At 41.0% G+C, this 20,589-nt stretch overlaps 1 protein-coding gene across 1 annotated transcript in view; it reads right to left on the reverse strand.

Annotated features, from left to right (window-relative positions):
• SDCCAG8 (SHH signaling and ciliogenesis regulator SDCCAG8) overlaps positions 1–20,589 on the reverse strand; it is a 132,892-nt gene that overhangs the window by 51,263 nt on the left and 61,040 nt on the right. Inside the window, exon 14 of the mRNA XM_063306278.1 lies at positions 2,294–2,421. Coding sequence (XP_063162348.1) covers positions 2,294–2,421 — 128 coding nt within the window. The remainder of the gene's footprint in view (positions 1–2,293; positions 2,422–20,589) is intronic.

A 20,589-nucleotide genomic window follows, 5' to 3' on the forward strand; every position in this document is an offset into this window, starting at 1 on the left:
AACCAAAAGATATTAATGACCATACCAAAAGTAAAATTGCCCTGCTTCTCATACCAGATTTTGTGAGATAATCTGAAGTAGAGCTTAGGTGCCAAGCACGGGCAGGAAAAAAAAACAGTAGCAATCTGCCATCACAGAAACAGGGTCATCCACTATGTACTGGTGTAGGCTACAACCTAGACATTGTAGGAGTGTTAGTCTATGGTGGCCAAAAACCAGGAGTCCAGTACCACCTTTTCAGACTAACACATTTTACTAAAAGGCATAAGTTTTTATAAACTAGTTCAGCTCCAGATTTTTCCTGATTTGGGGCCACAAACTAAGAAATGCTTCCAACTGAAAACATAACTAATAAGTGCATAGACCCAGAGACCATCCACTGTCATTCTGACCTGTCTTCAGAATGGAGGCTCAGACCAGCATACTTCATTCAACATACAAAATCACTGCACTTCTATTACTACAGAACCACGAGAAATCAAAAACAGAATTAATGCGCTGAGGGGGAAATAGTGAAAGGCACATTATCAAAACAAAAGGCATCCCTAGCTTTCTTTCAAAGACAAAAGTGTCTCTGAAAAAGCAAAGGTTTGTAGAAAAGAAATAAAGCCTTACAAATTCACCTAACTCCAGTAAGAAACAATAATAAACTTCCAACAAGCATTTTAGCATCCTCAATTTGGCATATCATGGGCATGATCAGATTAGTACAATTTTACATGTTGTAATTAATTTCCTGAAGTCCTAAAAGCAATCCATTTACTTGTTATAGGGTTGTTTCACAACCCGTCACTGCAAAAGCATAGGTTATATTCAGTCACAGAAGCAAGGCCCAGACCATATAATATCTAACATTAACTGTGGCCTTTTGAATCCAGTGTATTTATTGATAATAGTTTTAACTTGTTGGAAAAGTGGTATAGGCTTTTTTATAAAAAGAAATCTCTAGGTGGACTAACCTCGTTTCACAGGAACCACTATGCATGTAAATATTCACTTGTGAAGGTAGTACATTACATTATAAACACAATGGGAAACCCATGAAATCTGACCTGAACCTACATTTTGCTGCATTCCTAACTAATCTAGGCCACAGGTAGCTCCCCAGCATTACTGTCAATTTTGGTGAAATTTATAAAATATTTAGATAAAGTAAAATTATGTTTGAATTTTGTTTTCCTTTCCCTTTCACAAATGTCCATTTGTAACTATTTAGTTAGACTGCATAAAGAAATTTAGGAAGGATGGAAATGTATGATTTACGGCTTACTACCATGACAGACATTTTCATAATTTAATTGCACATTTAAATTCATTACAATTTTGGTTCCTGAAAGGTGGGTTTTGAGAATGTATGCTTTGGGGGTATTTTCTGCAATTCTCTTTATGGAAATTTGCTGTGATTCTTAAATACATGGTACGTTCTGATGTGAACCTAAAAAAGCAATGTTAAAAGACTACACAGATACTGATTGACAGCAATTCTATGAATCTGTTTTACTTTCACACTATAAAGGTAAAGAATGATAGGTCAGCTGAGCTAAAATATTGAAAGATATCAGGTTTCAGTCATATTACCAGCTGTTGCCAAAATCCCATGCTTATCAATTTAAACTCATACTTAAAATTCTTGTAGCTACAAAAGATTAAAGTTGTATCTAAATTTGAGTAGGACAGAATACACAAATTCCAAAAATGTGTGAAGCTACGAAGATTAAATAAAGGAACATATTAATTTGGAGCCAGTGAATTACATCCAGCTGCGACAGTGAATTAAGTACCGATTAATGGCTAAAGCTTTTCTCCAGTTTGGATTCTGAAGCAAACTCATTAAGCTTTTAGAGTAGCTATAATGTGTGTACTGTGGGAACTGTTCAGTGCTATTCAGGAGACTTTAACTATAAGCTCAGAGCATTTCCTGCAGAGCTTCTGATGCTATTTTCTTTATATAACATGTGTGCCTGAAAATCCAGCCAAAAACAAACCCTTTGTTTTTCTACTTTGATGTGGTCGCTCTCAGCTTTACGTTTCTTGAACACAGGTAAATAAACTCATAATCCAGATGGTGCAACAGATGTGAGAGCAGCACTCTGAAATCAACAGACAGTGGGCAATACTTTCCATTTTCTCTTTTAAACGCTAACTAATATGTAATTCGGAATCTCCGGTGTAGTTAGCATCTGCTCCCTTCGGCCAGCCAAAGGTTACAGGTGTTCCTGATGTCATTTCACAGTAAGGCGTGGGCCGGGCTTGTGAGTGCGTGCCCAGGCTCTAATCTTTCCTGACCACCTACCAGTTTTATCATGCTGGGCCTCCATTTGCCGCATCTTCTGTGTCAGCTCCTGTTCTCTCTGCTGAGCCTGAAGGACTCGGGTCTTTGCCTCATTGCTAAAGCTATGCTGAATGTTCTCTTTTTCTAACCTAGAAAAAAAAAGATGGGAGGCTGGTAAGCTCAGGAAGTATACAATTTAAAAAAAAGAAAATACGTAATTCAGAAGATGCATAGACAGGAACAATACAAAATAGCAGATCTCTGGGATCAGGATACTGAATAATTATATTCATTTCTTTATAAGTAGTTTTCTACCCAAAATTGTGAATAATACAACTGCAAATTAAAATAATCAAAATTATTTTAAAAACAATAGAAAAAAGGCAACAGTACACAATATTTTCATCATATCACACGATTAAAAGCAAAACAAGTGGTTAGCTATATTATTAATAGTTTGTTCTAGAAACAAGGCAACAATAAACCACACATAGATACTTAAGGAAAGTACCTATTAGCCTGGTTCCCTACATTCTGCTCAGATCCCATACTACTGTGCATAGCTACAGTACTTCTATTTTCTTTCCCGGCACCATTTATAGTAAGAATCATATTCCCTTTTTATGTGAAAGTATTCATTCTAGATGTGTGCATTATAGCAACACATTTAACAACTTCTGGATAACTTCTAAATTAAGTTGAACAAATGCATTATCACTACTTATGATGCAGAATTTAATGTAATCAAAAGTCTGTGTTAATTTATGACATTTCAAGTGTTTTTCATTTGTTGGGCCTAGCTCTTCTAAAATCTGCAATCTCAAGTGGTCTACCTCTATGTTTAATGTCTGGCTGACTGCAGATGTATTATTTGATAGATATTTAAATACGTTCAGTTGTATTGTCACGGACAGACCACTGCTTGCTGGAGTTTACACTCATTGACAGGACCCCTGTTAAGGCATGATCCCTGTTAAATTTGACCATTTGATAAAAGTCATGCTTCAGAGTTGTTTTCTTCCATTCCTTGAGGGATTTTCCTATCACTAGAATGGATAGTTATGTCAAAATTCTTTTGATGTCTGGAATAGCTGACACAGTCACTCTTGAATGCTTTCCCCACTGAACAAAACCAAGGGACACCCCTGATTTTCAAGGGTGCTGGAGGTAAAGAAATTAATAGAACAACCAATTGTGCAACCTTTAATTTTGAAAAAAAGGAAATTTTTCATTAAATTCAATCAAACTTGGAAAGTCCATTTGAAAGCATAGACTCTGACTACGAGGAAGTTAATTTTATACAACACCACTGCACAGTCAACCATCAAAGACTGTTCAGATGACCAAAGGCCTATTATTTTCTGGCCCATGATAAGGAAAAGAAAAACCATTCAAATAGCTAGTCATTACTAACACTGAAAACAGAATGCCTCATTATCTTTGCCAAGTGTAATGTCTTATTTCTAACAAGCATAACTTTGGCTTCAGCTTGTCACATTATACTGACTGTTTTCCATTCCTACAGCTGAAAGATGTGGACAGGTTTCTTGCAGCAGCAAACTCCATTATCTATCTATCTATCTATCTATCTATCTATCTATCTATCTATCTATCTATCTATCAAACTTTATCACCGCCCATCGCCCTCCCAAGGAAGGACTCTGGGTGGTTTACAATAAAAACAAAATTAAAATCAAGTTACAAAAAATAGTTACAATACAATAAATACACTAAACTAAAATATGATGGAGTCTAGATGGCTGAGAGTTCTTATCAATCCGTAAGTGTAATAGATCCATCAAAAATCACTCTAGGGAGCTAGCCATCCCCAGGTATGGCTATTCTCCCTCCCGTTCCAAGCTTGCTGGCAAAACCAGGTCTTTATTCTTTTTTGAAAGTCCAGGAGCAAGGGAGCTTGTCTCACCTCTGGGGGAAGGATATTCCAAAGGGCGGGGGCTACTGCAGAGAAGGCACACTTCCAGGACCCCGCTAGATGGAATTATTTTACAGATGGGGTCCTTAACATGCCCTCTCTGCATGACCAGGTAGGGCAGATCAGTGTAATAGGGATGAGACGGTCCTTCAGATATCCTGGTCCCATGCCATGTAGGGTTTTAAAGGTAATAACCAACACCTTGAATTGGACCCAGAAGCAAACTGGAACCCAGTGCAGCTCATGCAACAAAGGTGTTATATGCGCAAACCTTGGGGCACCCAAGATTGCCTGTGCGGCTGCATTCTGGACCAGTTGTAGCTTCCGGATATTCTTCAAGGGTAGCCCCATGTAAAGCGGATTACAGTAGTCTATATGGGAGATGACCAGGGCATGAGTGACTATTCAAAGGGCCTCTCAGTCTAGGAAAGGGCATAACTGGGGTACAACAGGAAGTTGTGCAAAGGCCGTCCTGGCCACGACTGCTGCCTGCTCTTTGAGCAGGAGTCGTGAGTCCAAGAGGACCCCCAAGTTATGCACCGGGTCTGTCTGGGGCAGTGCGACTCCATCCAGGACTAAAGATGACAATTTCCCAGAACCCGAAGGGCCATTAATCCACAGTCACTCCATCTTACTAGGGTTCAGTCGAAGTCTGTTGTTCCCCATCCAGGCCCCCACAGCCTCCAGGCACCTGGAGAGGGTGATCACGGCATCACTTACTTCACCCAGGATGGAGATATATTACTGAGTATCATCAGCATATTGATACCTCACCCCGTAGTGACGGATGATCTCACCCAGAGGTTTCATGTAGATGTTAAGAGGGGGCACGCCATCTGCTACTCCTCACCTCCTGCCTCTTGCTCAGGGGGTGTTACCATACATTCATTCTTAACCGTAACCTGTACTCCCTCTCACGCCTCTCATATCTGACAAGGAGTACCCCATTCACCCTGGAGTACCCCATTCACCCTGGAGGAGCCTTCACAAGTTAGGTTGGGGGGGGATGGCCAAAGTTAAATCCTAAATTCTCCAACCTTAAATTTAAAATTCGCGTCCACAGACCAGTTCTAAAACCACCAGATACTGACCCAGATCAGTTATCCAGGGATCACCCCAGTCACACCAATGCCACCCAGGCCTGTTACGTCACCGGCTGTCCTAACAGTGAGACGCACGCTGAGACGAGGAGTAGTACTCTGTTTATTACTGCTACATAAACAGAATCCTAACAAACTGAATAAGCGTGGGAAAAACCCAGACATATAAACCCCAAAGGCTAAGGTGGGCCTGATCTGTCTCTCTCTGAATGGTTGCTTAATTCCTCAGTACTACGCATGCACTTTACAGCCTGGATGGGAGCCCCCTGCTCGCCATCCTTACTCATGACACCCTGCCTGAGATGAACCAACACTTTGTCTGGGGGGCTCCGGCCAAGTTTCCGGGTGTAATTTGGTCAACGGCCCCAGCAGCAACACTAGGCCTACTGCATTGTCGGCGTCGTCGCGGCCAGTCTGTTGCCCAAGCCTAGTGCATCCTCAAGGCCGGTTCGTGGCCACGTGGCTCCCTCTGTTGCCGGTCCATTTGAGTTTTATGCCAGGAGACACCCTATCGCCTGGGTCCCCAGCACTGCCGGTATCCACCGGCGTCCACTGCTCCCCAATTCATTTGGGGGCTCTGGCAAACTTCCTGGCCATAGCTCTGGACCCAACTCCAGAGCTCGAGGCATGCTGCGCCAATATCCCCCAGGTCCCGTAGCCGCCAGATCCACTGCACCACCAGCCACGACTCCAGCAGTTGCCCATGACCCACTGAGCCACTGACCTCCACTGGGTCCCATTGCTGTCTGGACTGCCGTGCCACCAGTGTCCACTGGGTCCCATCCTGTTGCCACATCCCCTCCAGTAGCTGCCCTGATAGGGACTCCAGCTACTGCAGCTCTTGTAAGGGAAGGGTCCAGCTCCAGTCCCGGGTCGCTGCAACTCTGCACCCCACCCGGACCCACCAGCCTCAACCACTCCGCCCAGCGGGCTCCAACCAACCCCACAACAACCCGTCAGGTAAGGGAGAATTATACACCCCCAAAACCTCAACAGGCAGGTAGGCTGGGGTAGCAAAATTAGAGGTTGGAGCTCACCCCCCCAGAGCAGCAAACGGCATTCACTCACAGCCGCCATCTTCATCATAATGCTTGATCCTTGGTTTTCCTGGCTTATAAAAGTAGCTTAAGGTTAATAAACAAGGATTGCACTGAAAGACTGCTTATGAAAAGTTTGTTCTCGAGCACATTAGGAAATGCTTCTCCTAAAACTACCAGATTGGATAATCTTCATCTAAACTCCTATATTCCATTTTTGAATAACTTGTTTGGAAATCAGAGGTTTCCATACATCACAGCACAAATTATTCAGATCAGTTTCAAGCAAGCTTCAGTCCTGATTTCAGCATTAGACTGATCTATGATCTATGCCAAGAATAGGAGATGAAAGTTTGTCCCTGTTAGTTTTATTGGCCTTTTCAAAAGCTTTTGAACCCATCAACTATTAAATTATATTGCCTCATATGGTTGATACTAGCCAGTGTGATCTAGTGGTTAAGGTATTAGCCTAGGACTGAGGAAACACAAGCCTACCCTCAGCCATGAAAGCTCATTCACAGGGTTGTAGTTATGGAAAAAAGTGGAGGAAGGAGAACTATGTAAGCCAGTCCAAAGTAAAGGCAGGATATAAAACAAATAAATACATTCATTTCTAATTGCTATATTTCACAGAACCAGTGGCTCCCAAATTAGCTTTTAAACAAAACTGAAAGGCTGATTATAATCTACATATGATTTAGGATTACGATTATGGCACAAGCCATAAAGTCAGTTTCAACTAATAGTTATTTATTTATTTATTTATTTCTGGATTGGGATTGAGAGGCCGTTCAGACAATCAATCATGCCTTAGTCACCTCAAGGCTTGACTACTGCAATACTCTCTACCTGGGGCTGCCCTTGAAAACTGCTCAGAAGTTTCAATAGGTCCAGAGTGCAGTAGAACTGGCAGTGATGGTTATTCCTTGGCATGCCCATGTGATACCTCTGCTTTGCAAGTCACATTGGTTGCCAGTCTGCTTCTGGGTGTAATTCATGGCATTGCTTATCTATATACTACTAAAACTCTGTTTGTGTGTAACCTTTAACTGGATGAAACAGTGCATCGTAAGGCAACAATTTTTGAACCAAGGTACTTCAAATGGGCTAACTTACAGAATGTGTCCAAAATCCAGGACCCATGACTCCCATGGAATAGAAATTTGGCTAATTTTATAAAACATTTTATGAGATAATACAAAATGTCTTAGAAGATTCCCTGTGGTCAACTCCAGATGTTTGACTCTGCTATGCAGTTCAATATGAATGACATGGGCTATTTTCAAGGCGGATACATCTCTGAATATCTCACTGAATTTTTAAGAACTTTTTCAGTGAAGGCAGTACATTAGAAGCTCTGCCACTGTTGAAGGCATTGAGGAATCTGGTAAGGAAGTATCTCTGAAATGATGACCCAACAGGTCACAGGTTGTCTAGTTACCTATAAAGCCCTATATGGCATATGGCCAGATTACTTGAGGGACCATCTATCTCCCATGGTTTCTGCCTGGCATATATACGCCAGCAGAGTTGGTGTGTTCCAGGGCCCTTCAGATTAACAATGCCATCTATCAGGACCTAGGAAGTGTAACTTCCTTCTCGTAGCACCTGCCCTTTGGAATGAGACTGCTCCCCGTTAGCATTCCATAATGTTATTTTTGTTCTTGATTTGTATATTGTGCTTGGTGCTATTGGTTTTTATGTTTTTTATTTATGAACCACCCAGAGTCAGTTTTAGTTCGGTAGTATCCAAATTGAACTAAATAAATAATAAATAGGCTTCCTAAATACATATATACATAAAAATATACATATACGTACATACATAGTTCCACACAGAAATACCGAAGAATTATATCAGTACAGTGCTGGGGGAAATCACGCTATAAACATAAAACAAGCCTTTTGACATCCAAACAGCAACTGCCATAATGAGTTATTCATAACCATGACATTAAAATTACCTTCTCAGTTCAAATATGCTTGAATTGCCCTATACTTGATGCAAACTGCTTCTGTTCAGACAAGTCATGGATACCATTTTTATCAAAAAACCCCAATTTTCAGGCACTCCTAAGTCATATCCCATTCTATTAAGTAAGGTCCCTGGAGCCTCAGGGAGTGGGTGAAAAAAAAGGTGAAAGGTCCCCTGTGCAAGCACCGAGTCATGTCTGATCCTTTGGAGGGACACCGCTTTCACGTTTTCTTGGCAGACTATAGCGGGGTGGTTTGCCAGTGCCTTCCCCAGTTGTCACCTTCCCCAGCAAGCTGGGTACTCAGAGTGTGGTGTGTGGCACAGAGTGGTAGGCAGTAGTATTGCAACTGAAACTCTCCCCATGACCCGAGTTCGATCCCAGTGGAAGCTGGATTCTCGGGTAGTCGGCTCAGGTCGACTCAGCCTCCCATCCTTCCGAGGTCGGTAAAATGAGTACCCAGCTTGCTGGGGAAGGTGACGACTGGGCAAGGCAATGGCAAACCACCCCGCTCTATAGTCTGCCAAGAAAACGTTGTGAAAGTGGCATCCCCCCAAAAAGAGTCAGACATGACTTGGTGCTTGCACAGGGGACCTTTCACCTTTCAGGGGGTGGGTTGACACCTTAAATGGGCAAGATGAAAATAATGCCCAAACTTACATGAATCTTATATAAACTTATATTTTATGCTATGGCAGAGCCAGGATTGGTTCAACCGATATTAAAAACAAAAAGAAAATGGTAACATGAATATCATCAACTCTAGGGCTTGCTGGGCTCTGTGGGCTGCTGTTCGAGAAACATGCCTGAATGAAACCCTGCAGAAAGTACAAGTTCTGGCATTATCCTGAAGAGGAAAATGTCTGTTGATTTTAAGAGATACTCAAAAATCAAATTGTTCTATAGTTCTTGCCATTACAGACAGACAGATGTAACATTTAGAGTTGTTATATCTGTGTGTGTGTGTAGAGAGAGAGAGAATGTCTCTCTCTCTCTCTCCCTAATAAAGATAGTAAAGGCAAACACGCTATCTGAAAATAGCTTGCCCACAGATAATTATCTTTCTTGTAACAAGCATATATTTGTCAGGTTGGAGGCTGAGTCTGAGGAGGAGGCAGATCAGCCGATTGCAGAAAAAGCGAGATAGCGCCTTGAGCAGCAGGATCCAGAGCCACCGATTGAAGACAGACAGGAGGCAGATTCACCGCCACCTATCAGTGGGCAAGAAAGGAGGCCGGAAAGGCAGGCTGAGCAGCGAGAGAAGTGATTGGCTCCTGTGTGAAAAAGGCAGGAACGCCGAAGATATAAAGAGCACCAGAAGTCAGAGCCAGTCGTCGGAAACAATCGTTCTCTTCTCCACCTCCGCTGACCTCACCTTGTCTGCTGACCCCAAGCCTCCTGCCTCCGCTGCCTGCCCTGCTGCCATGCTGCCGCTTCCCTCAGAGCCCTGCCTTGCTACCGAGTCCAGCCTTGCCTCAGAGTCTTGCCTAGCTTCCGAGTCCAGCCTTGCCTCAGAGCCCTGCCTTGCTACTCTGTGACTCCAGCCTTCTAGTTCCGCCTTGCTTTGCTTTGCCTTGCTGTTCTCTGATTCCAGCCTTTCAGTCCAGCCTTGTTTCGCCTTGCCTTGCTACTCTGTGACTCCAGCCTTCTAGTCCCACCTTGCTTTGCTTTGCCTTGCTGTTCTCTGATTCCAGCCTTTCAGTCCAGCCTTGTTTCGCCTTGCCTTGCCGCTGATTCCAGCCTTTCAGTCCAGCCTTGTTTCGCCTTGCCTTGCCGCTGATTCCAGCCTTTCAGTCCAGCCTTGTTTCGCCTTGCCTTGCCGCTGATTCCAGCCTTTCAGTCCAGCCTTGTTTCGCCTTGCCTTGCCGCTGATTCCAGCCTTTCAGTCCAGCCTTGTTTCGCCTTGCCTTGCCGCTGATTCCAGCCTTTCAGTCCAGCCTTCTTTCGCCTTGCCTTGCCACTGATTCCAGCCTTTCAGTCCAGCCTTCTTTCGCCTTGCCTTGCCGCTGATTCCAGCCTTTCAGCCCAGCCTTGTTTCGCCTTGCCTTGCTGCTCTCTGATTCCAGCCTTTCAGTCCAGCCTTGTTTCGCCTTGCCTTGCCGCTCTGATTCCAGCCTTTCAGTCCCGCCTTGTTTCGCCTTGCCTTGCCGCTGATTCCAGCCTTTCAGCCCAGCCTTGTTTCGCCTTGCCTTGCTGCTCTCTGATTCCAGCCTTTCAGTCCAGCCTTCTTTCGCCTTGCCTTGCCGCTGATTCCAGCCTTTCAGCCCAGCCTTGTTTTGCCTTGCCTTGCTGCTCTCTGATTCCAGCCTTTCAGTCCAGCCTTGTTTCGCCTTGCCTTGCCGCTCTGATTCCAGCCTTTCAGTCCCGCCTTGTTTCGCCTTGCCTTGCCGCTGATTCCAGCCTTTCAGTCCAGCCTTCTTTCGCCTTGCCTTGCCGCTGATTCCAGCCTTTCAGTCCAGCCTTCTTTCGCCTTGCCTTGCCGCTGATTCCAGCCTTTCAGCCCAGCCTTGTTTCGCCTTGCCTTGCTGCTCTCTGATTCCAGCCTTTCAGTCCAGCCTTGTTTCGCCTTGCCTTGCCATTCTCTGATTCCAGCCTTTCAGTCCCACCTTGTTTCGCCTTGCCTTGCTACTCTGTGATTCCAGCCTTTCAGTCCCGCCTTGTTTCGCCTTGCCTTGCTACTCTGTGATTCCAGCCTTTCAGTCCCGCCTTGTTTCACCTTGCCTTGCTACTCTGTGATTCCAGCCTTCCAGTGTTTGCCTTGCCCTGCTGCTGTGTGAATTCAAGCTTCCCAGTCCAGTCCTGCTTTGCTTTGCCAGCCACCTTACTGACTTGGAAACGGTTTATTCCTTATTGCCTTTTAGTTATTGTGTTTAACAAATTGCAAATAAAGAACTTTATTGCACCTCTTCCGTGTCTAGTCAACAGTATTTTAGTATCAGACAGCTGGAAGGGAGCAAGTTAACCTCTCAGTTCAGTGCAGGAATCCAGTTTTAAATGCATCTGACAGAATGCGGTCTAGCCTCTGCCTTGCAATTCTTTTGGTATTGCTAATTTGAACTAATTCAAGGTCAGCAGGTATTCCTTGAGTAAGTTTTCTATTAGGTTCATGGTGGAATCTTGCTCCTTGAGACTGCCCTTTACAATCACCAGTGAAATACATATCCTCTTATTAGAGAAACCTAAACCATAACTGGAGTTGAATATTCTACTTTTTCTTGTTACCTGTCACTTTTTTGCATCTTTGCTGAGCAGCTGGTATGCTGCTTCTTGTCTTCCTTTCATCTGAGGGGAAGAAGCCCTTTTTGCTTTTCTCTGCATCCTTTGCTAACTTCACCTTATCCTGCGTTTTTGCTTTTCTGACCCTATCTCTTTAAATCAGGCTACCTATATGTCATCTTTCTTGGTGACCTCTCCCTCATTGCGCCTCCTATATGTGTTATGTCCTTATTAATTTCAAATTATCACTAAACTATTCCCTCAGTGTATACAACTTGATGAAAGCCCAGTCATCCTGGCCACAGCCTCGCATCTCAGTATCAGCCTGCAGCATGTGGAAAATCTATTGCCAGAATTCTCTCTATACAGAAAGGATGAAAAACAGGAGTATGGTATATAATACATTACAAAAGTAATATCAAACACAATTGGAAAACACAAGAATGGCCATCAAATTGGAAAAAAATCAACTTATATCCCCATACCAAAAAAGGGAAACACTAAAGAATGTTCAAACTATCGAACAGTGGCACTCATTTCACATGCCAGTAAGGTAATGCTCAAGATCCTGCAAGGGAGACTTCAGCAATTCATGGAATGAGATGTATAAGCTGGGTTTAGAAAAGACAGAGGAACTAGGGACCAAATTGCCAATATTTGCTGGATAATGGAAAAAGCCAGGGAGTTTCAGAAAACTATTTCTGAATAGTTTCTATTTCTGTTTTATTGACTATTTGACTGTGTGGACCATAACAAATTGTGGCAAGTTCTCAGTGGTATGAGGATACCAAGTCATCATGTCTGCCTCCTGAGGAATCTGTATAACAACCAAGTAGCAACAGTAAGAACAGACCACGGAACAATGGACTGGTTTAAGATTGGGAAAGGAGTATGGCAGGGCTGTATACTCTCACCCTACCTATTCAACTTGTACACAGAACACATCATGCGACGTGCTGGGCTTGAGGAATCCAAGGCTGGGGTTAAAATCGCTGGAAGAAACATTAACAATCTCAGATATGCAGATGATACCACTTTGATGGCTGAAAGCGAAGAGGAACTGAGGAGCCTTATGATGAAGGTGAAAGAAGAAAGTGCAAAAGCTTGGTTGCAGCTAAACCTCAAAAAAACCAAGATTATGGCAACAAGCTTGATTGATAACTGGCAAATAGAGGGAGAAAACGTAGAGGCAGTGAAAGACTTTGTATTTCTAGGTGCAAAGATTACTGCAGATGCTGACTGCAGCGAGGAAATCAGAAGATGTTTAATCCTTGGGGGAAGAGCAATGACCAATCTCGATAAAATAGTCAAGAGCAGAGACATCACACTGACAACAAAGGTCCGCATAGTTAAAGCAATGGTATTCCCAGTAGTAACATATGGCTGCAAGAGCTGGACCATAAGGAAGGCTGAGAGAAGGAAGATCGATGCTTTGGAACTGTGGTGCTGGAGGAAAATTCTGAAAGTGTCTTGGACTGCAAGAAGATCAAACCAGTCCATCCTCCAGGAAATACAGCCAGACTGCTCACTTGAGGGAATGATATTAAAGGCAAAACTGAAATACTTTGGCCACACAATGAGAAGACAGGACACCCTGGAGAAGATGATGATGCTAGGTAAAGTGGAAGGCAAAAGGAAGAGGGGCCGACCAAAGGCAAGATGGATAGATGATATTCTAGAGATGATGGACTCATCCTTGGGGGAGCTGGGGGTGTTGACGACCGACAGGAAGCTCTGGTGTGGGCTGATCCATGAAGTCACGAAGAGTCAGAAGCAACTAAACAAGTAAACAAAAAAAAATATCAAACATAGTTTTCTAGTATGCTAGTAAAATAATAATTACTATTAAGCATCATCATCTGCAGAGACAGTTCACATTGTTCCCACCCACTTTGGGAAATTTTCTGGGATCATTATTTTATCATTCTGTGGAGATACTTCCTTAAAAAGGATTAGTGAAAAGTGAAAGATGAAGGATATAGGAATGTTGGGTTAAACATTTGTATTATCAATACCAAAGGTGAGTAATACAGTTATCACTCCCCTCCAGAGAGAGAGAGAGAGAGAGAAATAAATTGAATTAATCAAAATATGACAAAACATTTCATTTTACTTTCTCTTTTTAGGAAAAATAGCAAAGTATCTTTAAGCACGTTCTAAATCACACACATTCTGCAAAGAAGCACCTGCATTTTAAAATTCCATTCCAAAATAGTGTGGGACAAGTTTGGCAAATGTGCATGAAAAACTTCAGTGAGGTAATTTCTTTCAATAAAATTGGAGATTGTAGTTGGCTAGAACAATATCTATCTTGAGGAAAATTTCCTACTTGGTAATTGCTAACTTAATTTTATTGAACAAACCTGCTAGGCTTTTTATCAGATGTTGCTCTATTTTATACCAGACTAGTGAAAGCTGATTTAAATAATTTTAAAAATGCAATATAGGTTGCTAAATCGTTAAAACAATCTTTTCTGAGACTATTCACTATTTTTTGCACTCTGGTTCCAATAGATATGCACACTGTGACAGAGATGAACTATAGACACACACACACACACACACACACACATTTTCGTCTGTCTTTCCATCTTTAATTCAAGTGGTAAGAAATAAAGGTATATTTTAAAAGAAAAAAACAATTTATAAATTGCTCATTCTTAAAGCCAGAAGAGGCGACACAAGGCTAAATTGGCCAATTACTGTTGCCTGATCCAGTATAAGTTAGCTTCCTTCAAATGCACTCATTTCCATGGCAGTAACTGGGTATAAAAGCAGCTAAGATCCCACCACTGACTTTGTGACATTATTTCCAAATTTAGATTTAATGTAAAATAATAAGGTGTGATATGAAGAGCGAAACCCTTTCAGTTAGGCTTCAGACCTGGGTATGGGACTGAAACAGTATCAGTCATGCTTTTGGATGACCTCTGGCAGGAGCAGGAGGGGGGTCGTGCATCCATCCTTGCTGTTCTTGACCTCTTGGCAGCTTTTGATACCATCAACCATGGTATCCTTCTGGATTGGCTTTGGGGGTTGGGTGGCACTGTGTTGTGCTGGTTCTCCTCCTTCCTCTGAGGCTGGTTCCAGTTGGCATTGATCAGAAGCGAGGGATCCCACCCTCGGCCCCTGCTTTATGGGGTTCTACAGGGTTCAGTACTTTCTCTGATCCTGTTTAATATCTACATAAAGCTGCAGGGTGAGATCATCCATCACAGTGGAATGAGGTATCATCAGTATGTTGATGATACCCAGCTTTACATCTCCACCCCCAGTGGACTAAGCAATGCTTTTGATGTCCTGTCTTGGTATCTGGAGGCTGTTAGGGTTTGGATGGAGAACAACAGTCTTTAGCAAAATCCTGACAAGACTGAGTGGCTCTGGGTTTTTGGGCCTTCTGGTTCCAGGGATTTACCATCTCTTGTTCTGGATGGGGTAGCACTGCCCCAAACAGACCTTGCATGCAATCTGGGGCCCTCTTGGACTCACAACTCCTGCTCAAAGAGCAGGTAGCAGATGTTGCCAGGAATGTAATGGCATGTGGGAATGACCTTGGGAGACAGGAGGAAGAGCTGCAGACTAGACATGGTCAGACAAATGGCATCTGAGTCCACAGAAGGAATGGGGGTGTGGCAAACATCTCAGAAGGGATCCTCCCTAGTTTCTTGGGCTGTAAAGGTGAGGGGGCAGAGATGTACTTTCAGACTTGCAAGATTTTGTTAATGTAACCTTACAAAAAAATTGCAGCTTGTACTTTTGGGTGTGCTTCTTGTCTGGACTACTTCACAAGGATGACAAGGAGCACCTTTGCACAGCTTTGCATTGTGTGCCACTTGAGCCCTTTCCTGGACTGGGAGGCTCCAGCATTTGCCGATTAGGTACCATCAATTTGCTTAATGCCACCTAGTTTTCTGTTATATATGGTACAGTGAAGATTGTGGATATTATAAACTGAGGTTCAGTGTACAAGATGGACTGAATATGGACTAATAAGATTTAGCCAAATAAAATAGAAGTACTATGGTACTCTTTCATTTATTCAGGACCTGCATGATCAGAATAGAGTTCATGGAATACTACTTCTGATAATGCAAGCACAATACATAAATAAAGGGCATTTTGTGCCAAATATTTCTCCGATAAAAAATGTTATTTTATGCATTATTTGTACATAGGAAAACAAACAGCAGATCTGATTAAGCATGGGTAAGAGCCTTTATAAGGGTTACGTTGCAATGAGAGCAGCAAACCGTAATTATTTCTCTGCTCTTATTGCTTCTGCAGATAGCCAGCTGGTGGCTCTGTTCAAGGTGACCCAGTCCCTTCTCAGGATCGGCTTGAGAAACAACTGCAGGGTCACTGTGAAGACTATTCATAAAGGCATCTATCAAATAACATCACTTGGATCTGCTCTGAATTCTGGCTGTGCTAGTCCTTTGTAGCTGACTGAGGTATGATCCATATTGGGTATCTGGGAAGAATTCAAACCTGTTGATACCAAGAAAGTGGACAGGGTCCTCAAGGCTGTATTGTGGCCACCTATGTATTAGATCCAGGAGATGACTTATAGTTGGATCCAGGTGGTAACGAATGCCTCCTTGAGGAAGAGGCTGGTGTGGCTGGCTCTTAAAAAGGTGGTCTACCTCCTCCTCAAGGAAGCATCACTGGATCCAATCGTTCTGGACCATTTTCATCCTGTTGCCAAAGCTGTTAAGAATGTGATCAGAGGAAATGGATTATCGGGACCCTTTTAGTCAGGTCTCAGGCTTGTATATAGCATTAATTCAGCATTGATGGCAGTTGTAGATGACCTGTGATGGGACTAGGATGAGGTTGGTGCATCCTGGCCCTCCTTAATCTCTCAATGGCTTTCAGTACCATTGATCATGATATCCTTCTGGAACAACTTTGGGGAGTGAAGGGAATATTAAAGTGGGCAATTTCAGTCAGTGTTGGTAGGGGGAGATCTAGCCCTAGAATTCTGTTTTGTAGGGTTCCTCAGGACTCTACTATTCTTTCCCTTCCTACTTAGCATCTACATGAAGCTACTGGATGAGATCAACTATCAGCAAGGGTTGAATATGCTGATTATATGCAGATTTACATCTCTACTACAAGCTGACCAGGTGACACTGTCAAGTTTCTTTCCCAGTATCTAGAGTTTGTGGGGATCTGGCTGAGGAAAAGCAGGCTTTGTCTCAACCCAGGCAAGACCATGAATCTGGTTTTAGGGACCCATATCTGGAAACTTTCCGTTTTTAGCTTTCAATGGGATAGCACTCACCCAGACATGTGCAAAATTTGGGGCTGTCTTGGACTTGCGGCTGATGCTTGAAGAGCAGGTGGCAGCCATACCCGGTGGATTTTGAGTATGTTGTGGTTTTGGCTTCTGTTTGTACAGTTTTATATTGTCTTGTTGTGGTTCTTTTATGTTCACTGTTTATCTTGCTTTGGATTTAATCCTATGTTAGCTGCCCAGAGTAGCATTTTGTGAGTTAGGTGGACATACAAACCATTTAAATAAATATATAAATTTAAAATCATGCAAGGCCTCATTTGTCAGTAAGTACCACCTCATATAACTTGAGAGGTCATCCAACAGTCTTTTGTAATATTAACGTAGGGTCAAAACTGTTGGAAAGGAATGCTGCTGCTGTGCAAAAGAAAGTTATATTGGATGAAAGCCATTAAAAATAAGGACAGGAAAAGGAAATGGAGCAGGTTATGGATGAGGAGCAGACTAAGCCATTACATCCTATTTATAAATACCTATATTAGGTGGCTGTCTAGTTTGCTTGTTATCAAAATGTTTGATAACTTACTCACTAAATAAAAACTTTAGAATGAAACTTCTATCAGGAAGACCAAGAGACTCTATCTGAAGCCCTGAAGTATTCTGTTTGTTGTTATTACGTGAAATCATTTCTGAATTTGGATATTATTCATGTTTGTTTCCATATCTTAAATGCATTCTTAAACAATGCATTTAACCAACTTACATATTGTGAGTTTGAAATAGTAGGAACGTGGCTGTTTCTGATTAACTTAGAAGAAGAAAACTACAAACATATTTTATCAAAAAGTACATGATTAAAATTTTTTCAATTCATTCTCCCTAATACAAGACCCAGGGGCTCCACTAAATTTTTTTACATGTCTTGTCATGGTTCAATCCTTGCTTAGAAGGCAACAGGTTTAAACTATATATGAAAGTACAGCATGCAGAAATGTGAACGGGCTACTAGATCATGTACAGTAGCTATTTAAGCATGTATGCATGTCTTTGATGGAAGGGAAAAAAGAAGGAAACGCTATGTAAGAAACCTTTTAATAAATACCACTGTGCTTATATGAGACTAGATCATGCCCTTAGTTTATTAGTAAAAACCAAAAGTTTTCAGTATCCAGTCCAAAATTGGGTGTTTATAGAATGTTTAACATCTATATTACTAAGCTACAGAAAAGATGTCAAAGATTAAAATACCCAAGTATTTCAGAAGGAGGAAACTATATGACAGATCATTGTTTTGATACGGTATTATCTTATTTGATTAAAAAAAAGTAGATTTAATTTAGGACAAGGTTATAAGTAAGCAAAAATTAAGAGACATGCAATTATGGTTTTTAATAATGATATATTATGTTTTTTTAAAAAAAACATTTTCTATGGCCAAAGTAAAATATTTATTTTGCATAAAGAATTACACATCTAAATTTGGGATTATGAATATATATTTAAAATATATTACTAAACCTAGATTTATGGCATTTCTACTAATTTAGGAATATAAATTATAAATAAAACAGAGAAAAATACTTCGTTCTAAAGAAAGCCTGGATAAATCAGATATAACTTTTATAAGGACCAACCCCAAAATTTGTCTAGATATTGAAAGGTTGAGGCTTATTTCCATTACACAGAAAGACTTCCAGCAAAAATAGCTGCAGTTAAAGACATGTTGCTTCCAATTATGCTCTAGCTGTAGCAAAAATGTCCAAACTATAACATTTTGGTTTCAATATTATGTTCTATGTACGTACAGTGCATGTACATCCTAGATTTGATGGCACATAATCAATTAAAAAAACCCCTATAGGATTATGTTACAATAATCTGTTTCTTAATTTTCTTTTAAAAAAATAAACAGATTAACATTTGGGATTAAGATATTAGTGCAAAAATGTGTCCCACAACAAGACTCTAGGGAACAGAAACAGGGCCTGTGCATCTAAGATTTTTATGGTTTAATAGAAACTGGTTTTGAAACTTCCTTATTTCAAAAAAATAATGTACTACTCAAAATCCCCATAGGAAAATTCCATATTAGGACCTACGTCTTAAATATAAATTAATTAACCAGATGCTCCTCAAATGTTCATCCTACTGGCATGTTGAACAGTTCTTTAATTTTATGTTTTTTTTAAATTTTAACAGATACTTAAAAGCAAAAGGAAGAAAAAAGAAGAAAAAAATAATGGAGCAAAAAAGAAATATAAAAAAGATTTATAGCCTGTATAGAATTGAATAACAATTTTCAAAGTAATATTAGATTAATACTGCATGTGCATATATGTGATCTTCTTTCAATTTAGCAGTTTAAAATCATTGTTCAATCAGTAATCAGCAAAGGCAGTCAATATAATAAGAATCAGACAGAATAAACTATTAATAGTGTTTTCTATCTAACCTCAGAAAGACTGTGATTTTTATAACAAATCAGGCAAAATCTAATATTTTAAAGCCTTAAATTCTCCTATGTTCTCAACAATTCTCAAATGACATAAAACTCATATTATCACAGCCTACCACACCTCATTTCATTGCCCTGAGTAACAATTAAATCAATAAGATTCTGTACGTTTTATAACATGCTTTTCGGGGGACTGGATTTCTTTCACATTTTGTCAGAATGTGACATTTCTTTGCAAGCAAAGCAAAAGTAGAGACTACTCTGCAGCTAATATCAAAACCTTTTCTTATTGTCATCTTGATTTGGCTTGCCTGAGCCACAACATTTTTCTAATCATAACTTTGGTGTGTTAACATTACCAAAAATTGACAAAGCACTATTCTTGTCAATTTAAAAAGTGTTTGAAACACTTTATGTTATTTAGAGCAATGGATGAATGGATTTTAATAGCAACTTTCCAACTACACTCACAATTACTGTCATTACGCTAAGTGCTTGATGTCCCACTGTGCAGTTTTGCTTACTGCTTTTTTACCTTCTTCCATGCACACTTTTAGCCACTGATTGTACAGCCTTTCAGTGTTTTCTGCCTTTTCCTTTAAATAAACTGGCTCTGGCTCCCTCCATCTGGTTCCCCTTCCGTCAGCAACCCTGCACCTGTTCACACCTCCTCTCCTGTTGGATTCCACTGAACATTTCCTCCTCTGCCAGGGCTATTCTGGCACTCACAACCTTTCTGTCATTCAATCCATCTGTCAGAAGTGAACTTTGTTTACTGCAAGCTTCTGCTTTCTTCTTCAAGATGCAAAGCCCCTCAAGGTCATTGTCAAAAGAACCGTCGGCAGAGACTTAATCCTTAGTAAGAGACAAAGCTGGACAGTTGAACATTTATAAAAATGTTTTTTTCGGTATGTAGAGACAATAGCTTAGGAGTAAAATAACATTTTTGAGGATCACTGAAAAATCCTCAAAGATAAAATTCATCTTCTTTCTGTAAAATCTTGTTCCATGATCATTATTTATTTAGCAAATTTAGTAGACAAAAGGGAAGTGTGACAAACTGATGTAGAAGGGAAAATACAATCTTGGCGAAGACTGAAAATGTATATTGGGCTAAGGCAAAATAAGGAGGAAATTATGAACCAAATTTAAAAAAAGAACAAAGCAATATTCATAACCAAATGCTGATTTTAATGTTGCCTTTAAGCTGCAACATAGCTATATTTAAACTCATCCATCTATGACTAAGTATCACATTTTGAAAATGTAAAGTAAAACTCAATTCACCACTGAGAATTTTTATAAATGTTACACAGTTTGTGTGATTATCCATATTGCTATTCAAGTTAATAGAAAGAGCAGAGCAG

This window comes from Candoia aspera, chromosome 1 (assembly GCF_035149785.1).
Source record: "Candoia aspera isolate rCanAsp1 chromosome 1, rCanAsp1.hap2, whole genome shotgun sequence".
Taxonomy (NCBI): domain Eukaryota; kingdom Metazoa; phylum Chordata; class Lepidosauria; order Squamata; family Boidae; genus Candoia; species Candoia aspera.